The following is a 17,800-nucleotide window of genomic DNA, read 5'->3' on the forward strand; positions in this document are numbered from 1 at the left end:
TTACTAAAATAACAAAGGGAACCGAATCGCTAGTCTAATTGACATCAGATATTCATTTAAGATTCAAATTTTTAATCACTTCTATGTTTCTTCACAAGCAGGTGAACTCATTGATTACCGGGTAAAATTCAGCCTATTGATGGCGTTCGTCTATACATGGTCTTTGGAGGATTGGATTCTCTACGTATATATATTATATATATACATCTCTCAAGCAGATCACATCAATTGTTCTGCTCTGGATGCTACTTTTACCTCTTGGAAAGTCTACCGCCACAGTCCATCAGGTCTTCACAGACCACAGATCAACATCTTCCACTTTTTGAGGTAATGAACGGCTTAGAAGTGTAAGGAACTCCTCTGGTTCCTCCCCTTCTCTTATTATCTGCACACATACCATATTTCACGAAATGAGCTATAAGTTGATTTGCATATTTTCTAGATAACATTCACTACAAAACTGTTGAAAACATGACAAAGACAAAGGACGATTGATATATGAGGCCTATGTTGAAGGATATGGCTAGGAGTATAGAATAATTGTTACAAGAACAAAAGAACTTGTAAAATAATTGTTTACGCACCTGTATACAGGTATCTCTAGGAATTCCCTTATTGTTAGTAAATATTTGTCCGATCATCTCCCAGTGAAGACAACCACTGTCGTCAGTCATCAGTTGAGTGTCATCATTTTCATGCAAAACTTCACGCCCCAGCCAGATAAATAATTTGTTACAGCCTTCTGAACCCAAATTTGCATCTGCATCAAACAACATATACACTGATCTAGAATTAAGATTTCCAAGTTGATTGACCCTCGCTTTACTCATTGAAGGCCACTGGTAAAAGACCGGAGCTTTTGCTTCCTCAAACTTGCATTCTAATTCAGTGCTAGCCCCAAATCTATCAATATCAAAACTAATATCTTTGCTACTGTTTTTATTTTCGGGTTGTCTGTGCCCAGATATCTCCAACAGATCATTGTCTAAGTCGGGCAAAGAAAATGACAATGATCGAACTATTTTCCTCTGAACCTTGCAGGTTTCTTCAATGGAGGGCAGCAACATCCTAGGTGGAGGATGACTCCCTCGACGCTCTGCAATTGAAGGGCAGGCTCCTCTCAATGTTGGATGATAAGAGGAAAAGGACTCTACAAAGATAGGATGAGTTTCTTTGTGGTGTAAACAAAAACTGTCTATGATCGAAGAGTTTCGAACAGCCGGATGCAAGGGATCCATGTCAGATGGTGAAGGTTGCCGAGAAGACATATATGATAAGTCAGACCAATTAGACGATGATGGTGAAAGGGTAAAAGAACTTGAATTATCTGATGTAGAAGGAGAGAGTGAAGGGGATTTGGTGCCGAACTTTGGACTAATAGTACCTCCTTGAAAACTGGAAAATGAATCTGGTGACCCCAGAGGATGAATTGGTAACGACAAACGATCGTCCGGGATCGAGCTTTCCTCCTTGTTAGAATTTTCTATTTCCAGATCCAGGTTACTATCTGGAAAACAGTCAAAAGATTCAGGTGAGCCACACAAATAGGCTGTGGGTGAAAGTGGTGGTGATGCAAGATCAATTGAAGAAACAGGTGCTTCTTCTGCATCATCAATATTTGCAGATAAAGATGTGACAACATCTTTTGCAGTTTCACTTATTCTGGTTGTGTCCCACCCATTTTCTCTAGCAGGAAGATAAGTTTCCGATTCGGTATGAGATCGATCGAAAGGTGGAACGACCCCACCTGAAATTGCCCTGTGAAAAATTTCAAAATCTGGATTATACTCCTCAACTTTCCAGTCACCCACCTTCAAAAATCCTTTCCCTTCTTCAGAACTATCAGCCAAATGTTGGCTACACATAAGAGCATCCCAAAATTCCAATGGTTCGTCCCCGTCTTCGATGCTAAGGATGGGGCCTTTAGCCCTTTCGTATCGGACGACCTGTGACGCTGCAGCCTTAGCCATATTCAACATCACAGCGTCACACTTCTCCCCCTTCCAGACATAGATAGCTGAAGGAATGTGCACAACAAATGCCCCACGAGAATCAAGTCCTTGAACACTTGGAGTGTTCAACATCTTGGGTACAAGATGAAGCGGATCATACGACGAATGTGGAGCCATCCTATACATCCTCAAGATCGAATTCGGGCTAGCAGGCACAGCATGAACCCGCTTCTGGCACTGCAATAATTGAATGGCGAAACCCAAGTTCGGATTAGCCACCCCTCGAGCAGCCTTTACATATTGAAAAGCATCTTGAAAACTCCATCCTTCCTTCCACATGAGGTATGCAATCACAAGAGAGGTAGACCGAGATACGCCTTGGCAACAATGCACAAAAACCCGACCGCCTTGCTCTCGAACATCTTCAAAGTAATCAAACACATTGTAGAGAATACTTGTAATATCCTCAGAGGGATTATCTTGCAACCAAAGAGTTCTGTACACAAATTCACCCTTGAAGTACTCGGGACAGACAAACCCAACACAATTCAGCACATGTGTGATCCTATTCTGCCTCAAAACTTGTTGATTCTTGGCCACAGAATCACTCCCTAAATACACATGATCCAGAATCTTCGAACATTCCTTATCGAAGAACGCAAGTTTATCCTTCTTAAACTGAAATTCCCTCACAGGCTGTTCACATTCAGAATTCTGAGACGACTTATTATGAACAATCTCTCTCGGAGTTTCTGGGTTTGGCCAAACGCCAAGATCATCAGAACCCGGTCGTGGCCACTCCTCAACTTCCCGGCGGCTGATTGAAAGCGGCTGCAGCGGCGGCAGACATGATCGAGCTTTATTACTATTAGGCACTAAGCTCCGACTATGATGGGGCTTTGACGGCGATCGGTCAGTCCAAGACGCCGACCGGAAAAACGCCTTCCGAGTACAACCGGCGACCCCACCCCTTGTTCTATTTTCTTCGTCCATCTCAAAAGTCTACAACAGCTCATTGACTCATATCCATTGGAGGCTTATTCCTAGAAAAATAAGCGAAAACCAGAGAAATTAGGAGCACAACATACATAGCTGGTATTGAAATTCAATCCATTCCCTTTTTTTTTTGTTCACCTAACACCCTTGACCATCGCCTTCCCCCAACCACCGCCGCCACCACCACCACCACCAGAATAACCCCCCCTCTTATTTCTTTCTAGAATTGTTAAATTCGTAGTTCAAATAGTCAAGTCTTGAAAAGAACAATAAGGATTCTGACCCAGTTCATCAAATTCCACGGAGAAATTGCAGGACAGTTTCTTTCAATCCCAAAATTAAAGAAACAGAGAAAAAAAGTGGAATGGAACAGGAAAAAGAGATAGAAAACTGTTGAATTTGAATCACTTACTTGAAGAATCGAAACCCCAGAATTTGCATAGAAGTGGGTTTGAAAGAGCAATAGCAACGTTATGAAACTAGGAAGCGAGGACGCCAAATCAGAGAAAAAGTAAAAGCTTTTGGGTCTTAGACGCACAAATTGGACCAAGCCAATGGCATGAGAGAGCTTTGCTTTGTAGAGAGAGAGAGAGAGAGAGAGTCAAAGAGCCACGTCGTTGTGGGATAGTCATACAATGCATGCATGTCAAGTCTTGTGATGCCATTTATTGTTGCATTTTTTTTTTCTTTATAAATGGAAGAGAATGAATAAATAATATGGAGTATTAATTTAAAAAATCTATGGTGAGAGCGATGATATGTTTACCTGACTCTTCGGCTTTCTCTTTTGACCGTCTGACACGTGGCGGATTTTTGTTGCTGGTGAAGAATGTCTACCGACCTCCACTTGATGGTTGCTTTGACTGATCGAACATGGTTGGTAATTTGTTATTTTTGTACAATTTACATGTGAATTTAATTATTAATTTAAAAATTATGACAAAATATTTTCTAATTTAAGACTTCAACCAATATGCATTTCACAGCTATATTTTGAAAATTATTTTTTAATTCTTAATTTAAATAGTGAAAATTCTAAATATAATATTTTTTATATTTTCCAATATATCTAGATATCAAAATTGAAATAAATATAATATTTAATATGCTAGACTAAAAAAAGTAATCTTGAATGGTGCACTTAATCTAAAAAAACATCCTTAAAACTAAAACTGAAAAGTACACTTAAACTTTAAAAAAAAAAAAAAAAAAAAAAAAAAACTTTACCATTAATTTTAGAGGGAAATGATTAATATTTCGTTCAAAAATATATACCATGTTAATAAATTATATTTATTAATTACTTAATGATAGTTCATGTTCACATAATATTTATAAAATGGGTTATAAGTATATAATAAAAAGATTTAAACAAATACTTAAATTGGCCTCATTATTTTTTTGGCCTTAAATCTTGATGACAAAGGTAGCTTAGCGTCTAAGTAATTTTAATGCTAACTTTCCTTTTTATGTATGTATTTAGGGATGGGTAGATAATAAGTTATTTATGGTAACCAATTTTGGTCAATTTGAATGAATACCTTTAGGGCTTTGATATTAACTCTTACCGTTGACTCACAGGAATCCCGTCGGAACTTTACAATTTTTTTTTTTAAAAAAAATAGAAAATAGTCAATTTATGGTAAGAAAAATATAAAATTATAAATATCATATTATTTTTCTAAGGATTTGGATTAATCCAATTACCTTTACCCTCGAAATAAATAGATAGAATTATAAATTAAATTAAATTGAGGACATAAAATAAAATAAAATAAAATAATATGATTAATTTGAATAATTAGTCTCGTAGTCATGGCTCCCTTATTATAATAGGCAGAAGATAGAAATATATTAATATAATATTGGAGCAGTTATTTTCTACTGTTGTTTTTTTGACCATTAAAAAAAAAAAAAAAACAATTATTTTATAGTTATTTTCCATGAAAAAAAAAAAAACATTATTTTTGGATTTGAAGTCCCTAAAAATAATAAATAATTTCTATACCCATTGGATTTCCTTGGAATATTTTAATGTCACAAATGGACATGTTGATAGTAACAAAATTCTAATTATTTTTTAGACAACGTTGATAACATTTTTAGAAATATTTAAACTTAGATGGTGACATTAAATAACGCATACTCGACAATCTGACCAATGGGAATTTTCCATGAGTTAGAATTTTTATGTTTGGATTGAATTAAATTTTTGAAAAATTAAAAATTCAGATTGGCGTTTTTTGTAGTTGAGTCAACTTGACTTAGTTGAAAATAGAGTTACAATCCGACCACTTTTTAAACTGTTATAAAAATTAAGAATATTTAATGTTTGTAATGGAGGTGATTGAGGTATTTTTATGAAATTTTAGCTACTAACGGTGGGAATGGGAAAGAGATGGGCCGTAAAATGGGCACTTTGTGGACACATTGGGCCCAAAGGAAGTGTTGGGCCATGTGGGGGAAGAAATAAGGCCCAATAGACAAAGCAAAGCCATAACCAATGGGAGCCCTTAGCATTCCGACCTCTTGACATGCACTCTCTCTAATATGTATCACAGACAAGCAGAGGCTGCAATCGTTTCATTGGTGTTTTGATTTGGCTGCAAGCGGCTAATCATGTGACTCACAAACTCCTGCCCCACATACTCAACTTCCTACGTACAGGAGTGTCACGATCAATTGTTTATTTGAAAGCCACGTAAATGTCGTGTCCTTAAAAAAGAAACATGAATCTTAGTATACTCTTCCGATCATCCACATTGCCAAATATACTCTTCTGATCAATTTTAGTGTACAGTAACATGAAGGATTCAATTGGATTCAATTCCCAAATATACGGGAAGATTCTCTTCATCGCTTTTCAGTGTTTGTAGACCGGCTCCTCCATAAATCAACTCACAACTCTAACACTATACAAAATATTCAGCCTTGGTGACATCCACTCGTTCCCCACCATCATACTTAGGAAGTTTCGCTCCAGGGTCCATTGATGTTGATTAGTTACGTTGAATCCGCTATTTTATTCCTCTTCAGAAATTTTTTTGTCTTGAGACATTCGATCAACAAGATAATCCAAATCTTATAATTTGATATCAGAGTCTTCCTTTAGATTAATTCCTTATCGAAAAATCTACTCGACATGAAAGATGAAATAAATAAACTTAATTCCTAGCAAATTTTGGAAAGGCCAAATCTTAGTTTATTGGATAGTCTTCGGGTGGGGTTAGATTTATTTGATAGATATATAATGATAATATTAAAATTATTTAATATTTGGTATGTGGACGAGAGATTTCAAAATATCTTGAAATGAGAAAACACATCTCTTTATCTAAAAAGATAAGATAGATTCGAATGTCGATAGAATTCTCCTCAAATTTCTAAGTTGAACTTATGCTATCTTTGAAATATGCGTTAAAATATCAGGTCAAACCAATAATTATATGAGCTTATTATATATTTATTTTGGGAAAATGATTTAGGTAGGGTAGGAATATAAATACATAGATATTTTACTATTTATATATTTTAGGAATAAATATACCTATTATTTTAAAGAAAAAGATTAAGATATTTTAAGAAATATTTTAAGAAAGGGAGGAATTTTAGGAATAAATTGTCTGCCTCTACTGTAAATACCTCCCCACCCTAGCTAGGTTTTCATCCCAAGCAATATAGAGCAGTAGTATTCTATATAGTGTCTTGTAATCTATTTGATTGGTTTTAATAAAGAGGCGAGTGTTTCCCACAGAGAGTTGCGTTCAACAACTTGGTATTAGAGCGAGGTTAGTGTAGGTTTTCTGATCTCTTGGAATTCTTAGTATGCTCTATGTTGCAGCTCTATCTGATCTTCCACATTAGTAACGACTTCTTGAGATTATTAGTGTGTGAGTTTCTTTTGTGTCGTGAGTAGTTTTTGACTCTACAAGTCTTGTGTCAAAAGAGCTTGTTTGGTATTATTGAGATATTACCAACACGATGAGTGACTTCCAAATCGTTGGATGAATCAAGAAACTCAACTACAACAACTACAACACGTGGGCAACATGCATGATGTCCCATTTACAGGAACATGATCTTTGGGAGATCGTTGGCGGGAGTGAAACTACGCTGCTAGAGGAGAATTCTAACGGTGTCTTGCGCAAATGGAGAATCAAAGCAGGCAAAAAAATGTTTGCATTTTGGAGCATATTTGGGCATGGAACACGTTCATGTTAGAGCATATTTGGGATGACAAGACACTGAAAGAAGCATGGAACACGTTCATGATGCTCTTCTCAAAGAAAAACGATACGAGACTACAACTTTTGGAGAACGAGTTGTTGTCAATTTTGCAATGTGACATGATAATTGCTCAATACTTCCACAAAGTCAAGTTGATCTGCCGAGAGATTACTAAACTAGACCCAAAGTCCGCAATTGGAGAAGATCGAATGAAGAGGATCATTATTTACGGATTGCGACCAGAATATAGAAGCTTTATTAAGGATGACCCACTCAACTATCACTTGTAGAGTTCAAAAATTTGTTAGCTAACCAAGAAGCCATGGGTAAATAGATGGGAGACATCACATTGAAGGGTGAAGAATAAGCACCCTACCAAACGTAGATACAAAAACGTTGACAAAGAAAGAAGCCATCAAGAAACTATAGAACCTGAGAGAACTCAGAAGAACGACAACCAAAGTTCTCAAGGAAAGAGATTTGAAAGTATTTGCTACAATTGCGGGGAGAAAGGCTACATGTCCAAAGATTGTTGGTCCAAGAAAAAGTCTTTCGAAAGCAATGTGGCATCCTCTAACATGGCGATGGAGGATGAATGGGATGCAAATGCACTGTGTCTCATAGAAGAAGATGAGCTATCACTCATGGTGATGATGGGAGAACATATCGATTACGAGGATGACTAGGTCATTGATTCAGGATGCTCAATGTCATTGAAGAAATTCTTCTACAAGAGACGAGGGAGCAAACTGAAGAAATTCTTCCACAGAAGATGGGGGAGCAAACTGTAAACATTTGCTCAAGTGCTGATATGCATGAATATCCAAGTGACACTGATGTTGGTGAACAAGAAGTGACTCAACCAAGCGAACATGGTAAAAAGGAAAAGGCATCTCAACGACTTAGACGGCCAGAAACAATCCAGAAGTCAAATCCAAAGTATGTCAAGTTATTATAGAAGATGAAGTTAAAGAGCCAGAGACGTATGAAGAAACATCACAAAATACAGCTTGACAACAGGCAATGGAGGAAGAAACTATAGCTTTGGAGAAAAATCAAACTTGGGAACTAGTGCCAGATCAGGAGATGTTAAATCTATCTTTTGCAAGTGGATTTACAAAATAAAGTATACCCCCCGATGGATCAATCGCAAGATACAAAGCAGGACTATAGATCCAGGGTTCTCTCAACAATATGGACTAGACTATGATGAAACGTTTAGTCCAATGGCAAAGATCACTATCGTACAGGTTCGTCCAGTACTTGTGGTAAATAAAGATTGGAAACTATGACAAATGGATATAAAGAATGCTTTCTTGCATGAAGAGTTGGATGGGGAGATCTACATGAACCGACCAAATGAATTTGAAAATGAAGTTGGAGTCATTAGTCAGTATAGGTAAAGTCCAAAGAAGCTTCATTTGGATGCGGCTTGACGAATCTTGAGATATGACAAAGGTACAATCAATTATGATTTTTTGTACAAAAGAAGCAAAGACCTCAAGCTAGCCAGATACCGTGATGTTGACTATGATGGATATCACGAAACTTGAAGATCAAGCACTGGGTATGTGTTCAAGCTCGATTCAAAAACAACTTCTTTGTGTAGGAAAAGACAACAAACAATATCATTGTCAACTAGAGAAGTAGAGTACAAAGCAACGACTAGAGCAGCTTAGAAAAGTACATGGCTGAAACTCTTGATGGACGATTGACACTAGAAAATTAACTATCCAATACTACTACATTGCGACAACCAATCTGCGATTCACTTAGTAGAAAATTCGGTGTTTCATGCTAGAACAAAGCATACACTACCATTTTATTAGAGAGAAAGTCCTGAAGGAAGAAATCGAGATGCAACATATCAAAACAAATGACCAAGTGACAGACTTGTTAACCAAAGGGCTGAATACTGGAAAACATAAGAGCTTTCGTTGTTAGCTCAACATGGTGCAACAAATTAGGACTAGTGCTGAGACCGAGTGTTAAAATATCATCACTAGGTTAATAGAGTCAAACCCAATAATTCTACGAGCCTATTATATATTTATTTTAGAAAAATAATTTAGGTATTTTAGGAATACAAATAACCAGATATTTTAGAAAAAAATGATTTAGGTATTTTAGGAATAAATATACCTAATTATTTTAAGATATTTTGTGAAAAAAAAAGAAATTTTAGGAATAAGTTGTCTGTCATCTGCTCAGTAAATAGGTGTCCACCCACCAAATTTTTCATCACAGCAATACAAAACAGTAATATTATATAGAGTGACTGGTAATCTTTTCTCGTTTAATAAAGACTCTAAGTATTTCCCCCTAAGAGTTGTGTTCAACAATATGTGGCGGTTTTTATTGCTTCACAAAATCTAATTTATTGATAAGAAATATGGATAAAAATGAGGTAATTAGCCATAAGATAATGTTTTATTTTGTTTGAGTACCTTAATTACATTGGATAAACGTAAGCTCCCAACTTAAAATTAGCTAAAAGTAAGGGACTGGAATAAGCATAAGGGGTGATTTCTTGGCAGCCCCAAGACCAGCCGCCTCCTCCGTATCAACATCTTCTTCTTTCATTCCATTCGGAAGTTTCCAATCAAAACACAGCAATAGGTTAGCCAGTGCCAACTCCACCATAATTGTTGCCATATTTATCCCCGCGCAAATTCTTCGGCCGCTTCCGAAAGGTATTAACTCGAAGTTCTGTCCTTTATAATCGATATTACTTCCTATAAACCTCTCCGGAAAGAACTCTTCTGGGTCAGTCCAAGATTGCGGGTCTCGTCCAATGGCCCACACGTTAATGTGAAGATGAGCCTTAGGGTCGATATCATAACCGTTGAGCTTAAAAGGGGAGATGGTTTCTCTTGGAAGTAGAAGTGGGACGGGTGGATGCAATCTCAATGACTCTTTCACTACCATTTTTAGATACTCGAGCTTTTCCAAGTCGATCTCTTTCACCGAATCTTCTTTTATGCAACTTCTAATCTCGTGTTGGAGCTTCTTCATCACTCTTGGGTTCTTAACTAGCTCTGTCATGGTCCAAACAATGGTGGTTGCCCCGGTTTCTACTCCGGCTAGAAAAATATCCTAGAAGCACACACAACCGAAAATAAAACATGGTTATATCAAACGAATCATAAGAAATTAAGGGCTTAACAGTTTGCTATTTTTCAAAAGAGTATAGGTTACCATGATGAGTGCTTTAACGCAATCTTGGGTGACTTTTAGTGCATCAGATTCAGAGCTTTCCCTCTCCATTCTCAACAAAACATCAACAATGTTTTCTTCATTCTTAGAACTCTCCTTGAAGTTGATGCGATTGTCGACTACATTTTGAAAAAAGGCATCCATCTCACCAAAGCTTTTCTCCAGCCTCCCATGAACACCATTTAACCGATCAATAATCCAACCGAAAGAAGGAATGAAATCAGTCATGGAGAAGCTTCCAATTGCTGCAACTGCGCTCCTCATAACATGTTGAAGATTTTCATTATCTAATTTCCCCCCGCTGAAGATGCTGCCAAAAGCAACTCTTGTTGTTACATTTGCAGTGAGAGAATACGATTTCTTACTCAAATCGATTGGAGCTGAAGAAGAAGAGGATTGAGAGATGGAGTTTACAAGCCGACCCACTTCCTCTTCTCTAATTTCCTGAAAAGATTGAACCCGCCGAGCAGTGAAGAGCTGAAGCATACAAATCTTCCGAAGTTCCCTCCAACGTTCACCGTACGGTGATAGATTTAGGTCCACGAAGTTGTAGGAAAATCTTCCACTACCCGTTAAGAGAGGGCGGCTGCAAGAAGCAAGGTCATGAAATTTAAACAAATCTCTTGCAGCAGCGGCAGAGGAGATCACGATGGTTGGGACAGAGCCCAGTTGGAGAAGCATGACGGGGCCATATTTTTTTGAAAGCTTAGTAAAAGAGCGATGGGGGAGAGAGCCAAGGAGGTGCAAATGGCCCAACAAAGGAAGCTTTGGAGGGCCTGGAGGAAGAAGCTTGCTGTTGGGTTTTGAGTGTTTTCTTATGGTTTTAAGAAGCAACAGAGAAGAACAGAGGAAAAGCAGAGGAACCCAGATGAAAAAATCATTAGTAGGCATCATTGTATCAACGTTAAGCATTTCCAAGCTCTACCATGAGATATAAAGAGTAGAATGTGGAATGAGTAATATTTGTCGGTAGAGTGATTGAGCTATTTTGGGCCACAGAGACTGCGATAATTGTTCATTTACATTATCATATGGATATGAATTAAAAGGGATGGCTTCAAAATTGGTATCCATATTTTATGGATGCATTTCTGTTGTCGTTTTTAGAATTGGTCTATTGTGATGCAAATGTTCTCTCCACTATTCCTAAAGATTGCCAGAGTTTTGGCAGCCACTATCTGTTTGATTGGAAGAAACCAGAAGTGATAATGTGTGAATTATATTGAAAGGATTTGATCAAATTGTCCAAGATCCAAATATGTATATCGAAACAAATATCTGAAGTGAGATAACAATTTGAGAGGAAAGCTTCTGAATAGAGGATATTCAGCACATATGCTTCATTAATTCTTTTTGTTGTTGTTGAAATAACATACATCTCTGAGTATTTATAGTGGAGATTGCATGATCAATCTCCTATACTTTCAAATCAATAACTACTAAATTCTCATCCTAAAATCGGTTAATAACTTCTTTTGCTAAGTCAAGCTTATTAACTCACATTCTCTTCAGTAAGCTTGACATTGCTCGAGATTCTTCACTTTTGAGAAACTCCCGCATGTCTGCAACTTAAACCCTTGAAAGGGTATTGGTGAGAATGTCTGCACGTTGCTCTCTAGTTTCAACTTTGTATCATCATGTTTACCTCTAGAAAATTCTAGTGACTACTCTTTGTTTTTCAACCTTCTTTTTAGGCCTACCTCTAGGTTTCTTTGGTTGAGATGACAAGCTTGAAATCTCATTTTTCTTTGGCACGGGTGGTCTTTCTCTAGGTCTTCTTGGTTGAGATGATAAGTCTGATGAAATACATTGACTTATATGTTACACTTCGCTGATTGAAGGATCCTTTGGTTGCGTTTTGAATCTATTTTTCGATTTCTTTTTCTCCTAACTTATTGGTTTTTTCTTCACTTTCTTGCTGTTAACGCTAATGGACACTTTTTGAAAATGTTGATGGTTTTTCAATAGTATCTTATACATGCAGGTTCGCGACCGTCTTACCTTCATCAACACTGTTCTGTTTCTGTCGTATATCTTGAGAAACGAGCCGACTATCTCCACTCTGCTACCTTATTCTGTCATTTGATCTTCAAACTTGGAATATAATACACCTTATTCGAGAGATGTTGATTGCCGTTCTTACACGGGAACAAGATAGATCATTTGCCTTGGATTGGTACAATTCATCTGTCGCAAAGCTTCACGTTTCCCATGAACTTCTCATCAAACTCTTTGAATTTTGCTTGATCTCCGGTCATGTGGTTGCTCGCTCCGTTGTCTAGGTACCACATTCTAGTCTCCACTTGGTCTTCTCCATCTATGAAGGGTTCGCCATGACCTTCTCTTCATTGAACATCAACAGGTTGGGCATTTCCTCGGCCAATATTAATGTGGGCTCTTCATCATCCGAGAACATGAAGTTTGTCTCCTCATCACACTCCCTGTTGCGGCACTCTGTCGTATAATGCTCATATTTTCTACTAGAGTAACACTTGACCATACTCTTGTCCTTCCGAGGGTTGCCATTTTCATGGGTTTGTGAAGTATTGTCACGACCTCCTTTGCCACCACATTTTTTTCTTTGTTATGGTTGCCATGTCCGCTCGTACCTGAGAAAGAATAGCCATCTGCATCTTTCTTTTTTGTCCGTGGGAGCCACCCCTCATGTGTGAGTAAGAGGTATTTCTCCTCCTCTTTGTCTTCGTAGCCACGATGTCTCTCCTCATGGACCTTAAGACGACCAACGACCTCCTCAACCGACATGTTCTTGAGGTCACCGAACTGCTCGATGGAGGTAACAATCTGCATAAATATTGGGGGAAGTACTCAAATGAACTTCTTGACGACAGAGATCTCCTCCACCACGTCGCCTAATGAACGGATGCCGTTGACGATCATTGTCAACTTCATAGCAAAGTCGTTTATTGACTCACCATTCTTCATGCACCGTTCTTCATGCGGATAACCTTCAACTCACTCTTCAAGGTCTGCACCTTTGCTTCCTTGACACGTTCTACACCCATATGCATTGTTTGCTGCGTCTCCCACGCTGCCTTTACCGAGTCCTTCTCTGCCAACATGAGAAGAACGTCTCTGGGACTGTTTAGTAGATGGCGGCAAGATCCATCTTGTCCTTACGCTCTTCAACTTCATCACCATGCTCGATGGCGTCCCACACGCCCTGTGCTTGTAAGTTAACACGCATCCTTATCGACCATGCTGTGTAATTATTCTTCGTGAGTAACAGGTACTGGAGCATTACACACCCATGCCTTCAACTCCTTATCGTTGTCACATCTCCTCTAGCAACTTCGTGTGGTGACGACATTTGTTTCGACATCCTAGCTCTGATACCAAATATTGGAAATTACCCGAAATATGTCGAAACAAATAACTGAAGTGCTAGAACAACTCGAGGGGAGAGATTTTCTGAATGGAGGAACTTTAAGCACGTATGCTTTATTATTATTATTATTTTTGAAATAGTATACATCTCATGACTATTTATGGTGGAGATTGAATATTCAATCTCCTAAACTTTAAAATCGATAACTACTAAATCTTCTAATCGGTCTCCTAAACTTTTAAATCAATAACTATTCAATCTTTGTGATCGATCTCCTAAACTACTAAATCTTACTAATTGATCTTCTACCTTTCAAATTAATAACTACGGAATCTTTATCCTAAAATCGCTTTAGGTTAATAACTTCTTATGCATCAAGCTTATTAACTCACATGTTATATATAAATTTTGTAATAGCACCTCAAAATGACTAATACTATCCTTTTAAAGATGATAAAAAAAAAAAAAAAAAAGTGGCATCTTTACAAAATAACAAAAAATGAACCATGGTATTCTTTAAAAAAATAGTACAAGAAAAAACTGGATATGTTTTAGAACTTTTTGCTTTTTTTTTTTTTTAATATATATATATATATATATATATTATTTTATGTTAAAGTCTTATATTTATGACCAAATGTTTTTTTATCTTTTGAATTGTGAGTTTTGAACAATATCTTAAAAATTTCCCAAGAAATCAAATGGGAGCAAACTATATTAGAAATTGGCAATTACCTTAAAAAAAAAAGAAAGTAAGAAATAGTAGATAGAGTAAAAAAAAAAAAAAAAAAAAAACTGTTCGGAACTTTTTTTTTTTTTTTTTTTTTTTTTTTTTTTTTTTTTTTTTTTTTTCACTGCCTTTGCTTTAAATGGATCAATGGTCTTAGCGGTGGAGTATGAGTTTGTTGATATACTCAAACCTACCCTAGAAGATAAGGAAAGCGAGGAGAAACCAAGAAGAAAGATATCAATTTTTTTTTTTTTTTTTAAAAAAATTATTATTCAGCAAGCAATTCACGAGACTATGTTCTCACAATTGGAGACTCTCGTGAATTGCAGCAACAACACTTTAAAGCAAGTGCGATTAATTTTGCAAAGGAAATTCAAACATCATAACAATAAAATTGTAATATCTAAAATATGATTTTGAAACTTTGCTCATGACGAATGGGGAATCGATTTTGATTTTTTATCACGAGCAATGACAATAGTCAGCCAAATGTGTGCCTAGGATGAGCATGTTTCAGATGAGTCAATTGTTGCAAAGGTATTGAGAAGTTTAATTTCAAAGTTTGACTATGCAATGACCGCTAAAGGAGTTAAGAATCTATTAGTACTCCCTGATGATGAACTAATGAGCTCTCTTCAAGCTCATGAGTCAAGAATCTATAAATCATCAAAATTGAATGAAGAGAAACACTTCAACTGAAAGGAGACAACCACCAACCTATGCAAAAATATTCGTTAAGCAAATAGAGATCGTGGAAGAGGAGAATTTCGCTGCAACCATTGTCGTAGTAATATGAGTAGTTGGAGAAATGATGGACAAAGACATTTCAATGATCAAAGTAACATGAGGAATGTCATTTAGTGTTACTATTGCAAAGGATATGGGCATGTAAAACTGATGGTTGGTGTAAAGATCAACAAACAAATTTTGCATCAAAAAAATGAAGAAAAAGAAAAGCTTTTTATGACTTGTATTGATACTAACCTAAAACAAAGGAATATATGGTTTGTTGATAGTAGAGCTCGAACTATATGAGAGGCACTCCAAGAGCTTGATGAGACACAAAAAGTTTAGGTGCAACTTGACAATAAAAGAAAGATGCAAGTTGAACGGAAAGACATGCAAGTTTAAACCAATCATGTCACAGTAAACTATTGGATAGTGTTCTGTTTGTGACGTATTTAATATACAATCTTTTGACTGTTGAATAATTGATGATTGGAGGACATTTTCTTCTATTTGATAACATCACTTGTACCATTACAACTAAGAAATGAAGCCTACAAGTTACAATTCACATGAATTCAAATAGATATTTCCATCTGATGTTTTTAACGTGTGAAATTTTGCTCTTACTACTTGAGCAAAAGATGACTTGACGCTATGATATTTGAGATATGAGCATCTTTACATGAAGGACCTGAAATTAATCAAGGATAAAGATATGGTTTTTGACTTTGATACAATTAGTTTATGTGAAGGATGCAATTATGGTAAGCAAACTCGAAAGTTTTTCTGGTTGGATAAGCTAAAAGAGTTTCAAACTGTTTAGAACTAATTCAGGTTGATTTATGTGAGCCAATGCAAACTAAATTCTTGAGTGATAGTGTTTATTTTTTTACTATTTACGGATGACTGTCATATGAGTTGATTTTAGTTCCTATTCAGAAACTTTTGAGAAGTTTTAAAATTTTAATGCTATGGTAGAGAACTGAAGTGGATGCCGCGTTAAATTTCTTTACATATATCGAGGTGACGAGTTTATGTATAAAGAACTTAATCTATTTTGTGAAGAAGACGGCATCCAAAGAGAGTTAAACTCTTTACCCTCCAAAACAAAATGGAATTGGTGAATGAACATTCCAACTATTGTGAAGATGATAAAAATTATGTTACAAGTAAGGAGGCTTTCAAACCAATTTTGGATAGAAGCTGTAGCAATATCTGTTTATCTATTAAATCTTTCACCTACAAAGCCTAATGAATTGATCTCCTTATGAAAGATGACATGGAAGGAAACCATATGCAAGTCATTTACGAGTCTTTGGCTATGTTGCTTATGCATTGATAAATTCTCAACTTTATCACCAAACAACTCTTTTCTTGAATTTTCTTTGAATGAGACACCGCCAAGAAAGTATAAATTTTTAGGTGACATATACGCATCTTGTTTCAAACTCTATAAGTTAAAGAAGAAGTAGCTAAAAAAGAAAAGTAGCAGAAAGCCATGGTAGAAGAGTTGTAGATAATTAAGAAGAATGAAACATGGGAGATAGTTGATTTACCAAATGGAAAAAATGCAGTCAACTTAAAATCGCTGTTAAGACGAAATTTACACCAGATGAAAGCATACAAAGCATAAAGCTCGTTCTGTGGCAAAAGGATATGCACAACACGATGTGGATTTTGAAACATTCTCTTCGATAAGTCACTTTGAAACTGTAGAACTATTCTAACATTAGGAGGAGAATTGCGGTGGCTTGTTTATCAATTCTTTTTAGGATATTCAACCTTAAGTTATAGTTTAACATATTTATCATAATGGACCAAATATCTAATATGATTTAAGATATTTAACCTTCCAGTTTAACGTACGTATCATATTTGTCTTCTTATTATAGGCAAATATATTGCATCAATTTATTGCTCTTTCAATTTTCTTTATAATTTATTTCAGATGATTATAAAATAAATAAAGAACTTTCACTACTATTTAACTGTATCGTTTTAACAAATATTTTCATGGTATCTGAACCCCTTTAGTTTAGCAACCCCGATCATTTCTTCTCAATGGCTTCTGAATCCTGTTCTCATCTTCTTCCTTTCAATACTCTAATCCATATGATCACCATCAAACTTTCTTCATCCAATTATCTTTTTTTTTGGAAAAACCAACTTCTCCTTCTTCTTGAGAATCAAGACATGTTGAGCTATGTTGATGGAACTCTGGTTTCACTCCTCCACTTTAAACAAGAAACCTCCTCAACACTTAGCACCAAATATTTGGCGTTGAAAGCAGCCAATCAATGGCTTCTCTGTCTCCCACTCTTCTCTCTCACCGAGGTTTCTCCACTGCACATGACGTTTGGCTCGCGTTGGAGACTACATTCCGCAACCGTTCGAAAAATCGTGAATTGAGACTCAAGGATGACTTGCAACTTATGAAACGCGACACCAAATCTGTTGCTGAGTAAGCCCGCACATTCAAAACAATCTATGACCAACTTCATGCCATTGGTAGACCCGTTAAGAATATTGATAAATTTCGCTAGTTCCTTCGTGGATGAGGAACCACTTTTTTTTTTTTTTTTTAATATTTTTTTAAAACTTTTT

The 17,800-nt window shown here is 36.4% G+C and overlaps 2 protein-coding genes across 3 annotated transcripts; both read right to left on the reverse strand.

The window, feature by feature from the left end:
* Positions 1 to 30: 30 nt before the first annotated feature.
* LOC111800293 (protein-tyrosine-phosphatase MKP1-like) lies at positions 31 to 3,511 on the reverse strand. 2 transcript variants are annotated; one of them, XM_023683918.2, is made up of 3 exons: positions 3,361 to 3,511; positions 585 to 2,995; positions 31 to 385 (listed from the first exon to the last, which is right to left on the reverse strand). In XM_023683918.2, exons 2-3 carry the CDS (start codon positions 2,943 to 2,945, stop codon positions 284 to 286), a joined length of 2,463 nt encoding a protein of 820 aa, XP_023539686.2. In that variant the 5' UTR covers positions 2,946 to 2,995; positions 3,361 to 3,511; the 3' UTR covers positions 31 to 283. The 2 variants fall into 2 exon arrangements, with proteins under 2 accessions (XP_023539686.2, XP_086982779.1); XM_087126653.1 differs by having other exon boundaries at positions 585 to 3,507.
* A 6,075-nt stretch (positions 3,512 to 9,586) lies between these two features.
* Positions 9,587 to 11,411, reverse strand: LOC111802410 (cytochrome P450 71B26-like). The gene is made up of 2 exons (XM_023686764.2): positions 10,374 to 11,411; positions 9,587 to 10,271 (listed from the first exon to the last, which is right to left on the reverse strand). Exons 1-2 carry the CDS (start codon positions 11,301 to 11,303, stop codon positions 9,666 to 9,668), a joined length of 1,536 nt encoding a protein of 511 aa, XP_023542532.2. The 5' UTR covers positions 11,304 to 11,411; the 3' UTR covers positions 9,587 to 9,665.
* Between the last annotated feature and the right edge of the window lie 6,389 nt (positions 11,412 to 17,800).

This window comes from Cucurbita pepo, chromosome 1 (assembly GCF_057944985.1).
Source record: "Cucurbita pepo subsp. pepo isolate OVF chromosome 1, ASM5794498v1, whole genome shotgun sequence".
Taxonomy (NCBI): Eukaryota; Viridiplantae; Streptophyta; class Magnoliopsida; order Cucurbitales; family Cucurbitaceae; genus Cucurbita; species Cucurbita pepo.

Coding starts and splice junctions, on each gene's coding strand:
- LOC111802410 (XM_023686764.2), bottom strand. CDS start 11,303: ATGCTTAACGTTGATACAATGATGCCTACTAATGATTTTTTCATCTGG. Junction 10,272..10,373: donor GCGTTAAAGCACTCATCATG/GTAACCTATACT, acceptor GTGTGCTTCTAG/GATATTTTTCTAGCCGGAGT.
- LOC111800293 (XM_023683918.2), bottom strand. CDS start 2,945: ATGGACGAAGAAAATAGAACAAGGGGTGGGGTCGCCGGTTGTACTCGG. Junction 386..584: donor CTAGAGATACCTGTATACAG/GTGCGTAAACAA, acceptor GTATGTGTGCAG/ATAATAAGAGAAGGGGAGGA.